Below are 20,001 nucleotides of genomic sequence, written 5' to 3' on the forward strand. Positions count from 1 at the left end.
GAGGTTGTTGCTCCAGCACCACACTGTCAGGTCACGGACCTCCTCCCTGTAGTCCAGGATCAGCTCCTTGTCTTGTTGAGGGAGAGGTTGTTGCTCCAGCACCACACTGTCAGGTCACGGACCTCCTCCCTGTAGTCCAGGATCAGCTCCTTGTCTTGTTGACGTTGAGGGAGAGGTTGTTGCTCCAGCACCACACTGTCAGGTCACGGACCTCCTCCCTGTAGTCCAGGATCAGCTCCTTGTCTTGTTGACGTTGAGGGAGAGGTTGTTGCTCCAGCACCACACTGTCAGATCACGGACCTCCTCCCTGTAAGCTGACTCATCGTCGCTAACTTAGTGTTGGAGACCTGCATGGCGCCACAGTCGTGGGATAACAGGGAGTACAGGAGGGGACTAAGCACACACCCCTGTGGGGTCCCTGTGTTAAGGGTCAGCGTGGCGGAGGTGATGCTGCCAACTGTCCCCACCTGCAGTTGGCCAGTCAGAAAGTCCCAAGATTCAGTTGCAGGGGGAGGTGTCCAGACCCAGAATCCTAAGCTTGGTGATGATCTTGAAGGGGACTAAGGTGTAGTCAATGAACAGCATTTTCACATAGGTATTCCTCTCATCTAGGTGGGTGAGGAGAGTAGTTGAGATCGCATCGTCGATGGATCTGTTGGGGCGGTATGCAAATTGGGGCTGGGTCTAGGGGGCTGGGGTTAACCAGCCTATCAGAGCACTTCATGATTACAGAAGTGACTGCTACAGGACGGTAGTCGTTGTGGCACGAAGCCTTAAGAGTTCTTAGGAACAGGAATCATGGTGAAACATCTTAAAACACGTGGGGATTAACAGACTGGGACAAGGAGAGGTTGAACGTTACTGTGAATATGCCTGCCAGCGGTCCTGCGCCCTGGAATGCTGTCGGGGGTCCGCGGCCTTGACCTGATTAAAGACCCTTCTCACGTCGGACTGGCAGAGTGAGATCACCCAGTCCTCTGGGTCGGCGACGGCCCTCACACCCGGCTCCATGTGGTTGTGAAAGCGTGGAGAGCGTCTGATAGAGGCATCGTTGGGCAGATCACGGCCGGTTCTTCCTCTGTAATTCGTAATGGTCTGTAGCCCCGGGACACATGAGGCTGGCGTCAGAACCTGTGTAGGAGGATTCCACCTTGTTCCTGTATTGTCCGTTTGCTGGTTTGATGACTAAGGAGGTCGTAGCGTGCCTTCTTGTACTTATTCCTGTCCTCAGCCGTAGCATCGAGGTTGTCTACGATACCTCTACGTGTGGTAGCCCTGATCTTTAGTTTAGCCCCAACCTCTGTGTTAATCCAGGGCTTTTGACCAGAGAAGCAGCGAACACTCACCGTGGGGACAACATCGCTGATTCATTTTATAATTAAGTCATCACCTATACCAGGTCTTCCTAGTCATCACCAGCACCAGGGTCTTCCTAGTCATCACCTACACCAGGTCTTCCTAGTCATCACCTATACCAGGGTCTTCCTAGTCATCACCAACACCAGGGTCTTCCTAGTCATCACCAACACCAGGGTCTTCCTAGTCATCACCTACACCAGGGTCTTCCTAGTCATCACCTACACCAGGTCTTCCTAGTCATCACCTATACCAGGTCTTCCTAGTCATCACCTATACCAGGGTCTTCCTAGTCATCACCAACACCAGGTCTTCCTAGTCATCACCAACACCAGGTCTTCCTAGTCATCACCTACACCAGGTCTTCCTAGTCATCACCTACACCAGGTCTTCCTAGTCATCACCTACACCAGGTCTTCCTAGTCATCACCTACACCAGGTCTTCCTAGTCAGGTCCTGTCCTGTGACAGGTGAAAGGTTGGATGGAGTGAAGGACAGCGTGAAGGACAGAGTGAAGGACAGAGTGAAGGACAGCGTGAGGGACAGCGTGAGGGACAGAGTGAGGGACAGAGTGAGGGACAGAGTGAGGGACAGAGTGAGGGAGAGAGAGAGGAATTGAGCCTCACCGTCCGGTAACACCTGTATGCCTTTCTTCGACTGGTTGTTGTTCTGGGCTGTTGAGCTCTTGTCCCCGGGGAACTTGGGCCCGTCTGTGCTGCTGGAAGTCTTACCTGAAGAGTTTAGATTCTGGAGAGAGGGACATGAAGAGAAGCAGGGTTTAGATTCTGGAGAGAGGATCAGGAAGAGAAGCAGGGTTTAGATTCTGGAGAGAGGAACAGGAAGAGAAGCAGGGTTTAGATTCTGGAGAGAGAGAGAGAGGGGAAGAGAAGCAGAGTAGATTCTGGAGAGAGACAGGAAGAGAAGCAGAGTAGATTCTGGAGAGAGAGAGACAGGAAGAGAAGCAGAGTAGATTCTGCAGAGAGAGAGACAGGAAGAGAAGCAGAGTAGATTCTGGAGAGAGAGAGACAGGAAGAGAAGCAGAGTAGATTCTGGAGAGAGAGACAAGAAGAGAAGCAGAGTAGATTCTGGAGAGAGAGACAGGAAGAGAAGCAGAGTAGATTCTGGAGAGAGAGACAGGAAGAGAAGCAGAGTAGATTCTGGAGAGAGAGACAGGAAGAGAAGCAGAGTAGATTCTGGAGAGAGACACAGGAAGAGAAGCAGAGTAGATTCTGGAGAGAGACACAGGAAGAGAAGCAGAGTAGATTCTGGAGAGAGGAACAGGAAGAGAAGCAGAGTAGATTCTGGAGAGAGGGACAGGAAGAGAAGCAGGGTTTAGATTCTGGAGAGAGGAACAGGAAGATAAGCAGAGTAGATTCTGGAGAGAGGGACAGGAAGAGAAGCAGAGTAGATTCCGGGGAGAGACAGGAAGAGTAGCAGAGTAGATTCCGGGGAGGGATGAAGAGGCATAGTGGAAGAGTACATTCTACACAGGGAGGAAGAATCCTGTTAGAGTCCCAGTATCTTTCCCTGTGCGGTTGGTTCTCCTCCGAACACTAAAGATAGTCTAATAACGTCACTGAAACGGTCTTCACTAAATTGAACTACTTCCTGTGGGATAAATAGAACTACACTTCAGAACAGAAAAACAGGGAAACTTACACTGGCTTCATTAACTTCTGGGTGACAGGGGGCAGTATTTGCACGTCCGGATGAAATGCATGCCCAAATGCAACTGCCTGCTACTCATCCCCAGAAGATAAAATATGCATCTTATTAGTAGATTTGGGTAGAAAACACTCTGAAGTTTCTAAAACTGTTTGAATCATGTCTGTGAGTATAACAGAACTTATTTAGCAGGCGAAACCCAGAGGACAAACCATTCAGATTTTTTGTTGTTGAGGTCACTCTTGTCAATGGGTTTCATTGGGAATCCAAATTTCTAAGGGACCTTCTTGCAGTTCCTATCGCTTCCACTGGATGTCAACAGTCTTTAGAAATTGGTTGAGGTTATTCCTTTGTTTAATGAAGAAGTACGGCCATCTTGAACAAGGGTCACTTGAAGTGTACTGTTAGATAGAGGCGCGTGACCAGAAAGCTAGCGTCAGTTTTATCGATTATTTATGTTAAAAAAATACCTAAAGTTGTATTACAAAAGTAGTTTGAAATGTTTTGGCAAAGGTTACAGGTAACTTTTGAGATATTTTGTAGTCACGTTGAGCAAGTTGGAACCGGTGTTTCTCTGGATATATATCGACAGAATTAATTGAACAAAAGGACCATTTGTGATGTTTATGGGACATACTGGAGTGCCAACAAAAGAAGCTCGTCAAAGGTAAGGCATGATTTATATTTTTATTTCTGCGTTTTGTGTCGCGCCTGCAGGGTTGAAATATGGTTTCTCTCTTTGTTTACTATGGTGCTATCCTCAGATAATAGTGTTGTTTGCTTTCGCCTAAAAGCCTTTTTTGAAATCTAACATGTCGGCTGGATTCACAACGAGTGTAGCTTTAATTTGCTATCTTGCATGTGTGATTTAATGAAAGTTAGATTTTTATAGTAATATATTTGAATTTCGCGCTCTGCATTTCCCCTGGCTTTTGGGACGCTAACGTCCCACATATCCCACAGAGGTTAAACAGCCCTCCTACAATGGATTTCAAAAGCCACGTCCATAGTAAACAGCAGCTCACAAGTCCCTCATCCGTCTCCCTCGCAATCCATTAGAGATGCTGTTTCAGACAGTGACCCGTGTTGATTTCCCCAGCAGCTCTCATACCCCCTGCTACTAGAACACATGTCCCTGCGACATGAATCAATAATAAGTTAGTTTTGTCCTAGTTTAGTTCCAGGTCTCTCTACCCATCGACGAAGCCTCCGAGCTGAGCCACATTAGTCACACAGACGACGATCAACTCCACTCAGCAGGAACAACACCAAACGGACCTTATATCAAATGGCCTAAGTTCCTCCTAGAGATTAAAGACCCACCGTTATGCTGTCGTCGTTGTTCGCCGTGGGGTCCTTGTAGTTGGGACCAGGCAGCGCAGGGAAGTCCTCGTTATGGATGGAGAAGTCTTGGGACTGTTCGTTTGAGGGTTTGGTGACCATTCCAACTGCAGTACAGGAGGACAGGATGGACAGGCTGTAGCTCGGGTAAATACAGGGACAGAGAAGATCTTATCTCTCCGGGAAGACAACCATCAATATCGTCGCATCCCAGCAACCCAGAAGCAAAGGTAAACATGTTTTATTTTCCTCACAGACTGGGACGCACTCTCACCATAAGGAGCCCTCCCAGCCAGTGGGTTGAGGAGAGGAGGTAGGGGGTCTCACCATAGAGAACCAGTGGGTTGAGGAGAGGAGGTTGGGGGTCTCACCATAGAGAACCAGTGGGTTGAGGAGAGGAGGTTGGGAGTCTCACCATAAGGAGCCCTCCCAGCCAGTGGGTTGAGGAGAGGGGGTCTCACCATAGAGAACCAGTGGGTTGAGGAGAGGATGTAGGGGGTCTCACCATAAGGAGCCATCCCAGCCAGTGGGTTGAGGAGAGGAGGTCTCACCACAGAGAACCAGTGGGTTGAGGAGAGGAGGTCTCACCACAGAGAACCAGTGGGTTGAGGAGAGGTCTCACCACAGAGAACCAGTGGGTTGAGGAGAGGAGGTTGGGGGGTCTCACCATAGAGAACCAGTGGGTTGAGGAGAGGAGGTTGGGGGGTCTCACCATAGAGAACCAGTGGGTTGAGGAGAGGAGGTAGGGGGTCTCACCATAGAGAACCAGTGGGTTGAGGAGAGGAGGTAGGGGGTCTCACCATAAGGAGCCCTCCCAGCCAGTGGGTTGAGGGGAGGAGGTAGGGGGTCTCACCACAGAGAACCAGTGGGTTGAGGAGAGGAGGTAGGGGGTCTCACCACAGAGAACCAGTGGGTTGAGGGGAGGAGGTCTCACCACAGAGAACCAGTGGGTTGAGGGGAGGAGGTCTCACCACAGAGAACCAGTGGGTTGAGGGGAGGAGATCTCACCACAGAGAACCAGTGGGTTGAGGAGAGGAGGTCTCACCACAGAGAACCAGTGGGTTGAGGGGAGGAGATCTCACCACAGAGAACCAGTGGGTTGAGGAGAGGAGGCCTCACCACAGAGAACCAGTGGGTTGAGGAGAGGTGGGGGTCTCACCACAGAGAACCAGTGGGTTGAGGAGAGGTGGGGGTCTCACCACAGAGAACCAGTGGGTTGAGAAAAGGTGGGGGTCTCACCATAGAGAACCAGTGGGTTGAGGAGAATAGGTAGGGGGTCTCACCATAAGGAGCCCTCCCAGCCAGTGGGTTGAGGAGAAGAGGTAAGGGGTCTCACCATAAGGAGCCCTCCCAGCCAGTGGGTTGAGGAGAAGAGGTAAGGGGTCTCACCATAAGGAGCCCTCCCAGCCAGTGGGTTGAGGAGAGGAGTAGGGGGTCTCACCATAGAGAACCAGTGGGTTGAGGAGAGGAGGTAGGGGGTCTCACCATAAGGAGCCCTCCCAGCCAGTGGGTTGAGGAGAGGAGTAGGGTTCCCACCTCCTTCCCTCCGACTCCGGTCTGCTAACGCTGGGAAGTCTGACAAGTCCAGACCTGTCACGTTTTCACTTCCGTCTACAGCAGGAAGAGAGACGGGACAAGAGAACAGTTAGTCAAGTCACCTCCCAATGTATTTAAAAAGCATTTCAGCATCTCACACTTTACAGATAAAACAGCTATTCCATAGCAAACCTCTAGTCAGTCAGAGAAACAAACCTCCATCTAGTCAGTTAGAGAAACAAACCTCCATCTAGTCAGTTACAGAGAAACAAACCTCCATCTAGTCAGTTAGAGAAACAAACCTCCATCTAGTCAGTTAGAGAAACAAACCTCCATCTAGTCAGTTAGAGAGAAACAAACCTCCATCTAGTCAGTTCAGAGAAACAAACCTCCATCTAGTCAGTCAGAGAAACAAACCTCCATCTAGTCAGTTAGAGAAACAAACCTCCATCTAGTCAGTTAGAGAAACAAACCTCCATCTAGTCAGTCAGAGAAACAAACCTCCATCTAGTCAGTTACAGAGAAACAAACCTCCATCTAGTCAGTTAGAGAAACAAACCTCCATCTAGTCAGTTAGAGAAACAAACCTCCATCTAGTCAGTTAGAGAAACAAACCTCCATCTAGTCAGTTAGAGAAACAAACCTCCATCTAGTCAGTTAGAGAAACAAACCTCCATCTAGTCAGTTAGAGAGAAACAAACCTCCATCTAGTCAGTTCAGTTAGAGAAACAAACCTCCATCTAGTCAGTTAGAGAAACAAACCTCCATCTAGTCAGTCTAGTCAGAGAAACAAACCTCCATCTAGTCAGTTAGAGAAACAAACCTCCATCTAGTCAGTTAGAGAAACAAACCTCCATCTAGTCAGTTAGAGAAACAAACCTCCATCTAGTCAGTTAGAGAGAAACAAACCTCCATCTAGTCAGTTAGAGAAACAAACCTCCATCTAGTCAGTTAGAGAAACAAACCTCCATCTAGTCAGTTAGAGAAACAAACCTCCATCTAGTCAGTTAGAGAAACAAACCTCCATCTAGTCAGTTAGAGAAACAAACCTCCATCTAGTCAGTTAGAGAAACAAACCTCCATCTAGTCAGTTAGAGAGAAACAAACCTCCATCTAGTCAGTTACAGAGAAACAAACCTCCATCTAGTCAGTTACAGAGAAACAAACCTCCATCTAGTCAGTTACAGAGAAACAAACCTCCATCTAGTCAGTTAGAGAGAAACAAACCTCCATCTAGTCAGTTAGAGAAACAAACCTCCATCTAGTCAGTTAGAGAAACAAACCTCCATCTAGTCAGTCAGAGAAACAAACCTCCATCTAGTCAGTTACAGAGAAACAAACCTCCATCTAGTCAGTTAGAGAGAAACAAACCTCCATCTAGAGAAACAAACCTCCATCTAGTCAGTTAGAGAAACAAACCTCCATCTAGTCAGTTAGAGAAACAAACCTCCATCTAGTCAGTTACAGAGAAACAAACCTCCATCTAGTCAGTTACAGAGAAACAAACCTCCATCTAGTCAGAGAAACAAACCTACATCTAGTCAGTTAGAGAAACAAACCTCCATCTAGTCAGTTAGAGAAACAAACCTCCATCTAGTCAGTTCAGAGAAACAAACCTCCATCTAGTCAGTTAGAGAAACAAACCTCCATCTAGTCAGTTAGAGAAACAAACCTCCATCTAGTCAGAGAGAAACAAACCTCCATCTAGTCAGTTAGAGAGAAACAAACCTCCATCTAGTCAGTTAGAGAGAAACAAACCTCCATCTAGTCAGTTAGAGAAACAAACCTCCATCTAGTCAGTTAGAGAGAAACAAACCTCCATCTAGTCAGTTAGAGAGAAACAAACCTCCATCTAGTTAGAGAAACAAACCTCCATCTAGTCAGAGAAACAAACCTCCATCTAGTCAGTTAGAGAAACAAACCTCCATCTAGTCAGTTAGAGAGAAACAAACCTCCATCTAGTCAGTCAGAGAAACAAACCTCCATCTAGTCAGTTAGAGAAACAAACCTCCATCTAGTCAGTTAGAGAAACAAACCTCCATCTAGTCAGTTAGAGAAACAAACCTCCATCTAGTCAGTTAGAGAAACAAACCTCCATCTAGTCAGTTACAGAGAAACAAACCTCCATCTAGTCAGTTACAGAGAAACAAACCTCCATCTAGTCAGTCAGAGAAACAAACCTCCATCTAGTCAGTTACAGAGAAACAAACCTCCATCTAGTCAGTTCAGAGAAACAAACCTCCATCTAGTCAGTTAGAGAAACAAACCTCCATCTAGTCAGTTAGAGAAACAAACCTCCATCTAGTCAGTTAGAGAAACAAACCTCCATCTAGTCAGAGAGAAACAAACCTCCATCTAGTCAGTCAGAGAAACAAACCTCCATCTAGTCAGTTAGAGAAACAAACCTCCATCTAGTCAGTTACAGAGAAACAAACCTCCATCTAGTCAGTCAGAGAAACAAACCTCCATCTAGTCAGTTAGAGAAACAAACCTCCATCTAGTCAGTTACAGAGAAACAAACCTCCATCTAGTCAGTTAAGAGAAACAAACCTCCATCTAGTCAGTCAGAGAAACAAACCTCCATCTAGTCAGAGAAACAAACCTCCATCTAGTCAGTTACAGAGAAACAAACCTCCATCTAGTCAGTCAGTTACAGAGAAACAAACCTCCATCTAGTCAGTCAGAGAAACAAACCTCCATCTAGTCAGTTACAGAGAAACAAACCTCCATCTAGTCAGTCAGAGAAACAAACCTCCATCTAGTCAGTTACAGAGAAACAAACCTCCATCTAGTCAGTTAGAGAAACAAACCTCCATCTAGTCAGTTAGAGAAACAAACCTCCATCTAGTCAGTTAGAGAAACAAACCTCCATCTAGTCAGTTAGAGAAACAAACCTCCATCTAGTCAGTTAGAGAAACAAACCTCCATCTAGTCAGTTACAGAGAAACAAACCTCCATCTAGTCAGTTACAGAGAAACAAACCTCCATCTAGTCAGTTAGAGAAACAAACCTCCATCTAGTCAGTCAGAAACAAACCTCCATCTAGTCAGTTAGAGAGAAACAAACCTCCATCTAGTCAGTTACAGAGAAACAAACCTCCATCTAGTCAGTTACAGAGAAACAAACCTCCATCTAGTCAGTTAGAGAAACAAACCTCCATCTAGTCAGTCAGAGAAACAAACCTCCATCTAGTCAGTTACAGAGAAACAAACCTCCATCTAGTCAGTCAGAGAAACAAACCTCCATCTAGTCAGTTAGAGAAACAAACCTCCATCTAGTCAGTTAGAGAAACAAACCTCCATCTAGTCAGTTAGAGAAACAAACCTCCATCTAGTCAGTCAGTCAGAGAAACAAACCTCCATCTAGTCAGTTAGAGAAACAAACCTCCATCTAGTCAGTCAGAGAAACAAACCTCCATCTAGTCAGTTAGAGAAACAAACCTCCATCTAGTCAGTTAGAGAAACAAACCTCCATCTAGTCAGTCAGAGAAACAAACCTCCATCTAGTCAGTTACAGAGAAACAAACCACAAAATAAATGATCAAATTACTACTATAACTATTACTTTGTCATCAATGAAGGGTATCAATCATACAGCCAATCAATGTCTTGAACATCACCTGTTCCGTTGAAGATGTTGCTGGATAACGAGTTGTTCATCCCGAACGATGGATTCCGGTTCATTCCAAACCCCGACATACTGAAACAGAGACACTATTTCAGTCGGAATTCAATTTCACATTTGACTCATTCAGCAGATGCTCTTATCCAGGGGCAAATGACAAAACATGGACATCCTGAAACATGGAGAGAGAAACATCACTTCCCTTTAATTCCTGTTCAAGTTGTTAAGTCTTAAAACCACGCAATATAGAAAAGTCCCTAAAAAAGTCCAAACCCCCCATAACACCCTAAGGCAGTCATAGGTACGTTATGTTATGACATACGGTAACCTAGTAATAATGGGTCACTACAGAGGACCCCAGTCACTGCTGAGCACCCCAGTCACTACAGAGCACCCCAGTCACTACAGAGCACCCCAGTCACTACAGAGCACCCCATTGATGAGACCAATAACAAGTGGGACACAATCATGAAGTGTAACGACATTTATTGGATATTTCAAACTTTTTTAACAAATCAAAAACTGAAAAATTGGGCGTGCAAAATTATTCAGCCCCTTCACTTTCAGTGCAGCAAACTCTCTCCAGAAGTTCAGTGAGGATCTCTGAATAATCCAATGTTGACCTAAATGACTAATAATGATAAATACAATCCACCTGTGTGTAATCAAGTCTCCGTATAAATGCACCTGCACTGTGATAGTCTCAGAGGTCCGTTAAAAGCGCAGAGAGCATCATGAAGAACAAGGAACACACCAGGCAGGTCCGAGATACTGTTGTGAAGAAGTTTAAAGCCGGATTTGGATACAAAAAGATTTCCCAAGCTTTAAACATCCCAAGGAGCACTGTGCAAGCGATAATATTGAAATGGAAGGAGTATCAGACCACTGCAAATCTACCAAGACCTGGCCGTCCCTCTAAACTTTCAGCTCATACAAGGAGAAGACTGATCAGAGATGCAGCCAAGAGGCCCATGATCACTCTGGATGAACTGCAGAGATCTACAGCTGAGGTGGGAGACTCTGTCCATAGGACAACAATCAGTCGTATATTGCACAAATCTGGCCTTTATGGAAGAGTGGCAAGAAGAAAGCCATTTCTTAAAGATATCCATGAAAATTTTTGTTTAAAATTTGCCACAAGCCACCTGGGAGACACACCAAACATGTGGAAGAAGGTGCTCTGGTCAGATGAAACCAAAAGTGAACTTTTTGGCAACAATGCAAGATGTTATGTTTGGCGTAAAAGCAACACAGCTGAACACACCATCCCCACTGTCAAACATGGTGGTGGCAGCATCATGGTTTGGGCCTGCTTTTCTTCAGCAGGGACAGGGAAGATGGTTAAAATTGATGGGAAGATGGATGGAGCCAAATACAGGACCATTCTGGAAGAAAACCTGATGGAGTCTGCAAAAGACCTGAGACTGGGACGGAGATTTGTCTTCCAACAAGACAATGATCCAAAACATAAAGCAAAATCTACAATGGAATGGTTCAAAAATAAACATATCCAGGTGTTAGAATGGCCAAGTCAAAGTCAAGACCTGAATCCAATTGAGAATCTGTGGAAAGAACTGAAAACTGCTGTTCACAAATGCTCTCCATCCAACCTCACTGAGCTCGAGCTGTTTTGCAAGGAGGAATGGTAAAAAATGTCAGTCTCTCGATGTGCAAAACTGATAGAGACATACCCCATGCGACTTACAGCTGTAATCGCAGCAAAAGGTGGCTCTACAAAGTATTAACTTAAGGGGGCTGAATAATTTTGCACGCCCAATTTTTCAGTTTTTGATTTGTTAAAAAAGTTTGAAATATCCAATAAATGTCGTTCCACTTCATGATTGTGTCCCACTTGTTGTTGATTCTTCACAAAAAAAGACAGTTTTATATCTTTATGTTTGAAGCCTGAAATGTGGCAAAAGGTCGCAAAGTTCAAGGGGGCCGAATACTTTCGATACTGATAAATAATACTTTTTTTTGATGTGGTTCTCTGCAAAATCACAGGATGTTTTGGAAGCAAAACATTACTGAACGTAACACGCCAATGTAAACTGAGATTTTGGGATATAAATATGAACTTTATCGAACAAAACATACATGTACTGTGTAACATGAAGTCCTATGAGTGTCATCTGATGAAGATCATCAAAGGTTAGTGATTAATTGTATCTATATTTCTGCTTTTTGTGACTCCTCTCTTTGGCTGGAAAAAATGGCTGTGTTTTTCTGTGACTAGGTACTGACCTAACATCAACAGATGGTGTGCCTTCGCCGTAAAGCCTTTTTGAAATCGGACACTGTGGCTGGATTAACAACAAGTTTATCTTTAAAATGGTGTAAAATACTGTTTGAGGAATTTTAATTATGACATTTCCTTTGTTTGAATTTTGGCGCCCTGCACTTTCACTGGCTGTTGTCATATCGATCCCGTTAATGGGATCTCAGCCGTAAGAGGTTTTTAATGCACTGGAATGATCCTAATGGGTTAGCTAGACAGATACATAACTACCACACACACACGCCTTAGACACACATATACACGTATCTATTGTTGTCATATATTAACAGGTTTACACACCATCTCCATGGAGACAGATGTGGACCACTTCCTCTGTACTGTAGTGTGAGGACTAATTAGCTACACTGGGGAAGAATCAAAGTGATGACAGAGGAGAAAAGGAGAGGAAGTGCAGAGGAGGAGGAGGAGGAAGAGGAGAGAGATGAGATTGAAACTGCTTAGTTGACACCTATTCTCACTAAACACACCTTCAGGATAACGCAGTAGATATGTCTTCACACTCATCATTATCCACATCATTAAGAGACAAAGAGAAGAGAGGGCGAATAATACACTCTAGGTTACACACTCTGCAATACACTCTAGGCTACACACTCTGCAATACACTCTAGGCTACACACTCTGCAATACACTCTAGGCTACACACTCTGCAATACACTCTAGGCTACACACTCTGCAATACACTCTAGGCTACACACTCTGCAATACACTCTAGGCTACACACTCTGCAATACACTCTAGGCTACACACACTGTAATACACTCTAGGCTACACACTCTGTAATACACTCTAGGCTACACACTCTGTAATACACTCTAGGCTACACACTCTGTAATACACTCTAGGCTACACACTCTGTAATACACTCTAGGCTACACACTCTGTAATACACTCTAGGCTACACACTCTGTAATACACTCTAGGCTACACACTCTGCAATACACTCTAGGCTACACACTCTGCAATACACTCTGCAATACACTCTAGGCTACACACTCTGCAATACACTCTAGGCTACACACTCTGCAATACACTCTAGGCTACACACTCTGTAATACACTCTAGGCTACACACTCTGCAATACACTCTAGGCTACACACTCTGCAATACACTCTAGGCTACACACTCTGTAATACACTCTAGGCTACACATTCTGTAATACACTCTAGGCTACACACTCTGTAATACACTCTAGGCTACACACTCTGTAATACACTCTAGGCTACACACTCTGTAATACACTCTAGGCTACACACTCTGCAATACACTCTAGGCTACACACTCTGCAATACACTCTAGGCTACACACTCTGCAATACACTCTAGGCTACACACTCTGTAATACACTCTAGGCCACACACTCTGCAATACACTCTAGGCCACACACTCTGCAATACACTCTAGGCTACACACTGTAATACACTCTAGGCTACACACTCTGCAATACACTCTAGGCTACACACTCTGTAATACACTCTAGGCTACACACTCTGTAATACACTCTAGGCTACACACTCTGTAATACACTCTAGGCTACACACTCTGTAATACACTCTAGGCTACACACTCTGCAATACACTCTAGGCTACACACTCTGCAATACACTCTAGGCTACACACTCTGCAATACACTCTAGGCTACAATACACTCTAGGCTACAATACACTCTAGGCTACAATCTAGGCTACACTACAGTCAACAATACAGTCTAGGCTACAATAGAGGCTAGGCTACAATAGTCTAGGACGCAATACAGTCTACAATACAGTCTAGGCCACACTACAATACAGTCTAGACTATGCTACACTAGTCTATGCTACACTAGGACACTACACAGTCTACAATACAATCTAGGATGCAATACAGTCTACAATACAGTCTAGGCCACACTACAGTCTAGGCTACAATACAGTCTACGCTACACAAGTCTACAATACAGTCTAGGCTACACTACAGTCTACATTACAGTCTAGGACGCAATACAGTCTACAATACAAGACAGTCTAGGCTATGCTACACTAGTCTATGCTACACTAGTCTACAATACAGTCTAGGACGCAATACAGTCTACTCTACAGTCTAGGCCACACTCTACAGTCTAGGCCACACTCTACAGTCTACAATACAGTCTAGGCTACGCAGTGGCGTGCCGTGGGCCTGGGCCTTCAGTGAAGTTCTACACAGTCCCACCCGAATTAATCCACCTCTTATTACCATCATTATGATGCCACGGCTCTAGACACTATACATTTAGACAGAAACGCAGTATAACCAGGCGTTGCGTCACCTTGAAATTGACATTTTTATCCAGAGAATTGCAGGTGAATAATACAATACAGTAAAGTTCAACTAATAGGCAAGAACATAGTCGAGTGCAACAGAGTTATATTAATAGTCTTCTTCTATCTATTTCTGGTCCACAAACTTTGAGCTTTAAGTCCAAAAAAAATAAAGTGTCAGCACTTTCATCGTGTCCCCTAAATGAAAGTTCCTGTTTCCCCAAAAACACGACACAATCAATGAGTCAATATTTCCCTATTTTTCTTCACCTTTTCATTGTGCGGCTCCGTTGCCCTGCGCGCTTGTTCGTTGAGCTGTAGATCCACTCGGGTGTCCCCAAAAGTTTTCAAAAGCACCATTGCTTGTAAGTGCCCAGCCGTACTTTGGTGTCTCGTTGCTGCCTTGGTTTAGACAACTCAAGTTTGCAAAGCCAGTGTGGCTCCAAACACCAAATCCATCACTTGTAAATAATAGGCATTCCCAGCAGTACAGTTTGCAGGGCTTCTCGGAGCCTGTGAGCCATTGATAGCGCTCGTAGTTGGAACTTTGAAAGTGGCGAACGAACCCCTTTCCCGTCTGTGACAGGCTTTGTAGCGTCGGCGTCGGGCGACCTCTCCTTACAACGTCTAACTTTTCTTGAAAAGTTCGTCTTGAGAATGGCGTTATAATTATATCCTCTACCAAATCGATATCTTCTCCTCCTTCCGCCATTGTGGGTTGAAAAAACAGCTTAGTAGTACGCAAATTAATTTGTTTATCAAATTCAGTTTCCTAGTTCTGAGGTCCTGCCCATATAGAACTTGCCTCTCAATATTGGTAATGGTTTTATACTGTACCATTTATACCATGGTTTTATACTGTAGTAGGGAGGTAAAAGGTTTGACAGGCTCCTATTCCATGGTTTTATTCTGTAGTAGGGAGGTAAAAGGTTTGACAGGCTCCTCCTATTCCATGGTTTTATACTGTAGTAGGGAGGTAAAAGGTTTGACAGGCTCCTATTCCATGGTTTTATACTGTAGTAGGGAGGTAAAAGGTTTGACTGGCTTCTATTCCATGGTTTTATACTGTAGTAGGGAGGTAAAAGGTTTGACTGGCTCCTATTCCATGGTTTTATACTGTAGTAAGGAGGTAAAATGTTTGACTGGCTCCTATCCCATGGTTTTATACTGTAGTAGGGAGGTAAAATGTTTGACTGGCTCCTATTCCATGGTTTTATACTGTAGTAGGGAGGTAAAAGGTTTGACAGGCTCCTATTCCATGGTTTTATTCTGTAGTAGGGAGGTAAAAGGTTTGACAGGCTCCTATTCCATGGTTTTATACTGTTAATTGTCTCACCGTTTCAAAGTCTGTCTTTATTATATGTGACCAACAGGTCTTCATGGTTTCTATGTCCTGTCTTCACAATGTTCAATACATCACCCATTGATACGGTCTGGCTTCATTCTAGTATTACCTGTTGATGGTGAAAGGTTGCCGTGACTGCTGTTGCTTGGGCATGCAGATGATGCTGGGAGAGGCACGGTTGGGGCTGCCCAGGCCCGAGCTGCCCAGGCTGTTGGTCCTGCCCCCACTAGGCATGCCCCCCACCATGACCTCCTGGCGCCCCACCTGCTGAGGGGTGTTCATCATGTTCCGCGTGTTCATGGGCAGGATGCCCCTACAGTGGAAAAAAGAGAGCCAGAGAGAGACAGAGAGACAGAGAGCCAGAGAGACAGAGAGCCAGAGAGCCAGAGAGACAGAGCCAGAGCCAGAGAGAGACAGAGAGAGAGAGAGAGAGAGAGAGACACACAGATATGATCAGGGTGGCGTGATCAGGACAACATGAAAAGCACCTTGTATAAAAAGAGAACCGCATAAGAATGGCTGATTCATCAAAACCTTGTTTTTATTAGACACGATGAGTGATATTTACCTACTAAAAACAACAGTCCTAACCCCATTGGGAGGAGCCCACCGGGCTGCTGACAGCTGCTCTATCATGAACAACATGCTCCTTTTACCAAGCAACTAATGCATCAGTCGGCTGAACCAGGTCGGTAGAACCAGACATGCTGATATGAATCCCAGAGCCAACTAGGTGACTGTCAATGGAAATGGTCAGCACGTGGCCTATAAGTGGAGGGGTGTACCTGCTTGGCGAGGGAGGAGTATGGAGGGACATTGTGGGGGCGACTCCAGAGGCAGGGGTAACGTGGCTCGGTAGCTGGTTGCCCTGTGGTAAGCTGCGATTCAACTGAGCCGTGTTGCTCATGCCCCTCATAGGGAACCCTAGGGCACCTGGACGTCACAGACAACACAGACACACAGGGGAGAAAGGTGGTTATAGTTGGGAGAAACACAGGCTTTAAAACAGTCAGCTATATTCCTTTATTCAGTAGACATACACAGAAGGACGGGGGAGAAAGGCAGTGGGTTAGAGTCGGAGATAAACAGGCTTTGGACTGGTGAGCTCTGAAGACGCTAGGCTATATTCCTGTAAAATACTTGGGAGAAACAGAGATTGAGTATTTCACGACAACAGCTGACAGGAGAAGCCCGATAGTGACAACATGGAACGGGGCCTAAAACCCAGAGGGCTACTGTATTTACATTGATCTGTGTACCAAGGTCAGCCTCAATTACACTTTCAACTCAGCCAATTCAATCCACTTCCTGCACTGAACAGGATATGGTGTTGACCGCAATCCTTTCCTGTAGAGCATTATGCCATAGGTAGGACATATTAACTCAGCTAAAGGATCAGACCGGAGGACGTGTGTTTAGTCCCAAATGGCATCTTATTCCCTATTAAGTACACTACTTTTGACCAGAGCTCTAAATGCAGGCTAAGCAGTGACAGAATGCAGGCTAGGCAGTGACAGAATGCAGGCTAAGCAGTGACAGAATGCAGGCTAAACAGTGACAGAATGCAGGCTAAGCAGTGACAGAATGCAGGCTAAGCAGTGACAGAATGCAGGCTAAGCAGTGACAGAATGCAGGCTAAGCAGTGACAGAATGCAGGCTAAGCAGTGACAGAATGCAGGCTAAGCAGTGACAGAATGCAGGCTAAGCAGTGACAGAATGCAGGCTAAGCAGTGACAGAATGCAGGCTAAGCAGTGACAACATGCAGGCTAGGCAGTGACAGAATGCAGGCTAGGCAGTGACAGAATGCAGGCTAAGCAGTGACAGAATGCAGGCTAAGCAGTGACAGAATGCAGGCTAAGCAGTGACAGAATGCAGGCTAAGCAGTGACAGAATGCAGGCTAAGCAGTGACAGAATGCAGGCTAAGCAGTGACAGAATGCAGGCTAAGCAGTGACAGAATGCAGGCTAAGCAGTGACAGAATGCAGGCTAAGCAGTGACAGAATGCAGGCTAAGCAGTGACAGAATGCAGGCTAAGCAGTGACAGAATGCAGGCTAAGCAGTGACAGAATGCAGGCTAAGCAGTGACAGAATGCAGGCTAAGCAGTGACAGAATGCAGGCTAAGCAGTGACAGAATGCAGGCTAGGCAGTGACAGAATGCAGGCTAAGCAGTGACAGAATGCAGGCTAAGCAGTGACAGAATGCAGGCTAAGCAGTGACAGAATGCAGGCTAAGCAGTGACAGAATGCAGGCTAAGCAGTGACAGAATGCAGGCTAAGCAGTGACAGAATGCAGGCTAAGCAGTGACAGAATGCAGGCTAAGCAGTGACAGAATGCAGGCTAAGCAGTGACAGAATGCAGGCTAAGCAGTGACAGAATGCAGGCTAAGCAGTGACAGAATGCAGGCTAAGCAGTGACAGAATGCAGGCTAAACAGTGACAGAATGCAGGCTAAACAGTGACAGAATGCAGGCTAAGCAGTGACAGAATGCAGGCTAAGCAGTGACAGAATGCAGGCTAAGCAGTGACAGAATGCAAGCTAAGCAGTGACAGAATGCAGGCTAAGCAGTAACAGAATGCAGGCTAAGCAGTGACAGAATGCAGGCTAGGCAGTGACAGAATGCAGGCTAGGCAGTGACAGAATGCAGGCTAAGCAGTGACAGAATGCAGGCTAAGCAGTAACAGAATGCAGGCTAAGCAGTGACAGAATGCAGGCTGAGCAGTGACAGAATGCAGGCTAGGCAGTGACAGAATGCAGGCTAAGCAGTGCCAGAAGGCAGGCTAGGCAGTGACAGAATGCAGGCTGAGCAGTGACAGAATGCAGGCTAGGCAGTGACAGAATGCAGGCTAGGCAGTGACAGAATGCTAAGCAGCAGTGGAGTGTCCATAGCCATGCATGGATGGTGTAGGGACAAGCAGTGCTTACTTTGTGGCCCGTATAAACTGGCACCAAGCTGCGACAATTGACCTGACGACGATGGGGATGGAGATGCCAGCATCTGGAAGACAGGAAGCAGGAAATGCATGTTAGTGGAGATTCATTCCCTTCTCTTCCAGGTCACTTACAAGAGAAGGAAACTGGTAGGGGGGGGGGGGTTTAAGTCAAAATATATTTTCCATTCACTTTACAAAGAAAGTAATCTTGTTTTGTGGGATAAAATGGTATCTAATGTTAAACAAGCAGGGCTCCCTTATGCTGCTCTTGTACAGGCTACACTAAAATCGACTGAGTTTGTTTCTGCTGTTTGTTTTTTTTTTTGTCACATTATCAGTCAGACCAGGCCAATTGGCTCTACTAGATGGAAGACAGCGTGTGTGGCTTTGTGTGGGCGAGCGATTTGCTGATGTCAACGTTGTGAACAGAGTGCCCTATGGTGGCGGTGGGGTTAAGGTATGAGCAGGCATAAGCTAAGGACACCGACCACAATAGCATTTTATTGATGGCATTTTGAATGCACAGAGATACCATGACGAGATCCTGAGGCCCATTGTCGTGTCATTCATCCGCCACCATCACCTCATGTTTCAGCATGATAATGCACGGCCCCATGTCCCAAGGATCTGTACACAATTCCTGGAGGCTGAAAACGGCCTGCATACTCTGACATGTGACCCATTCAGCATGTTTGGGATGCTCTGGATCGACATGTACATGTAAAGCTGTATATGGTTGGCTGTCATCAGGTAAAGCTGTATATGGTTGGCTGTTATTAGTCATCAGGTAAAGCTGTATATGGTTGGCTGTCATCAGGTAAAGCTGTATATGGTTGGCTGTCATTAGTCATCAGATAAAGCTGTATATGGTTGGCTGTCATCAGGTAAAGCTGTATATGGTTGGCTGTCATCAGGTAAAGCCGTACATGGTTGGCTGTCATCAGGTAAAGCCGTTTATGGTTGGCTGTCATCAGGTAAAGCTGTTTATGGTTGGCTGTCATCAGGTAAAGATGTATATGGTTGGCTGTCATCAGTCATCAGGTAAAGCTGTATATGGTTAGCTGTCATCAGGTAAAGCTGTATATGGTTGGCTGTCATCAGGTAAAGCTGTTTATGGTTGGCTGTCATCAGGTAAAGCTGTTTATGGTTGGCTGTCATCAGGGAAAGATGTATATGGTTGGCTGTCATCAGTCATCAGGTAAAGCTGTATATGGTTGGCTGTCATCAGTCATCAGGTAAAGCTGTATGTGGTTGGCTGTCATCAGGTAAAGCTGTTTATGGTTGGCTGTCATCAGGTAAAGCTGTATATGGTTGGCTGTCATCAGGTAAAGCTGTATATGGTTGGCTGTCATCAGGTAAAGCTGTATATGGTTGGCTGTCATCAGGTAAAGCTGTATATGGTTAGCTGTCATCAGGTAAAGGTGTATATGGTTGGCTGTCATCAGGTAAAGGTGTATATGGTTGGCTGTCATCAGGTAAAGCTGTATATGGTTGGCTGTCATCAGGTAAAGCTGTATATGGTTGGCTGTCACCAGGTAAAGCTGTATATGGTTGGCTGTCATCAGGTAAAGCTGTATATGGTTGGCTGTCATCAGGTAAAGCTGTATATGGTTGGCTGTCATCAGG

The 20,001-nt window shown here is 45.6% G+C and overlaps 1 protein-coding gene across 1 annotated transcript in view; it reads right to left on the reverse strand.

Annotated features, from left to right (window-relative positions):
• The window catches only part of LOC139395213 (CCR4-NOT transcription complex subunit 2-like), an 84,399-nt gene that overhangs the window by 13,699 nt on the left and 50,699 nt on the right, over positions 1–20,001 (reverse strand). Inside the window, exons 3-9 of the mRNA XM_071142858.1 lie at positions 18,368–18,440; positions 16,229–16,376; positions 15,553–15,756; positions 9,518–9,597; positions 5,848–5,973; positions 4,345–4,469; positions 1,983–2,103 (exon numbers count right to left, since the gene is read on the reverse strand). Of these exons, the coding sequence (XP_070998959.1) occupies positions 1,983–2,103; positions 4,345–4,469; positions 5,848–5,973; positions 9,518–9,597; positions 15,553–15,756; positions 16,229–16,376; positions 18,368–18,440 (877 nt within the window). The remainder of the gene's footprint in view (positions 1–1,982; positions 2,104–4,344; positions 4,470–5,847; positions 5,974–9,517; positions 9,598–15,552; positions 15,757–16,228; positions 16,377–18,367; positions 18,441–20,001) is intronic.

This window comes from Oncorhynchus clarkii, unplaced genomic scaffold, assembly GCF_045791955.1.
Source record: "Oncorhynchus clarkii lewisi isolate Uvic-CL-2024 unplaced genomic scaffold, UVic_Ocla_1.0 unplaced_contig_798_pilon_pilon, whole genome shotgun sequence".
In the NCBI taxonomy this organism is placed as follows: domain Eukaryota; kingdom Metazoa; phylum Chordata; class Actinopteri; order Salmoniformes; family Salmonidae; genus Oncorhynchus; species Oncorhynchus clarkii.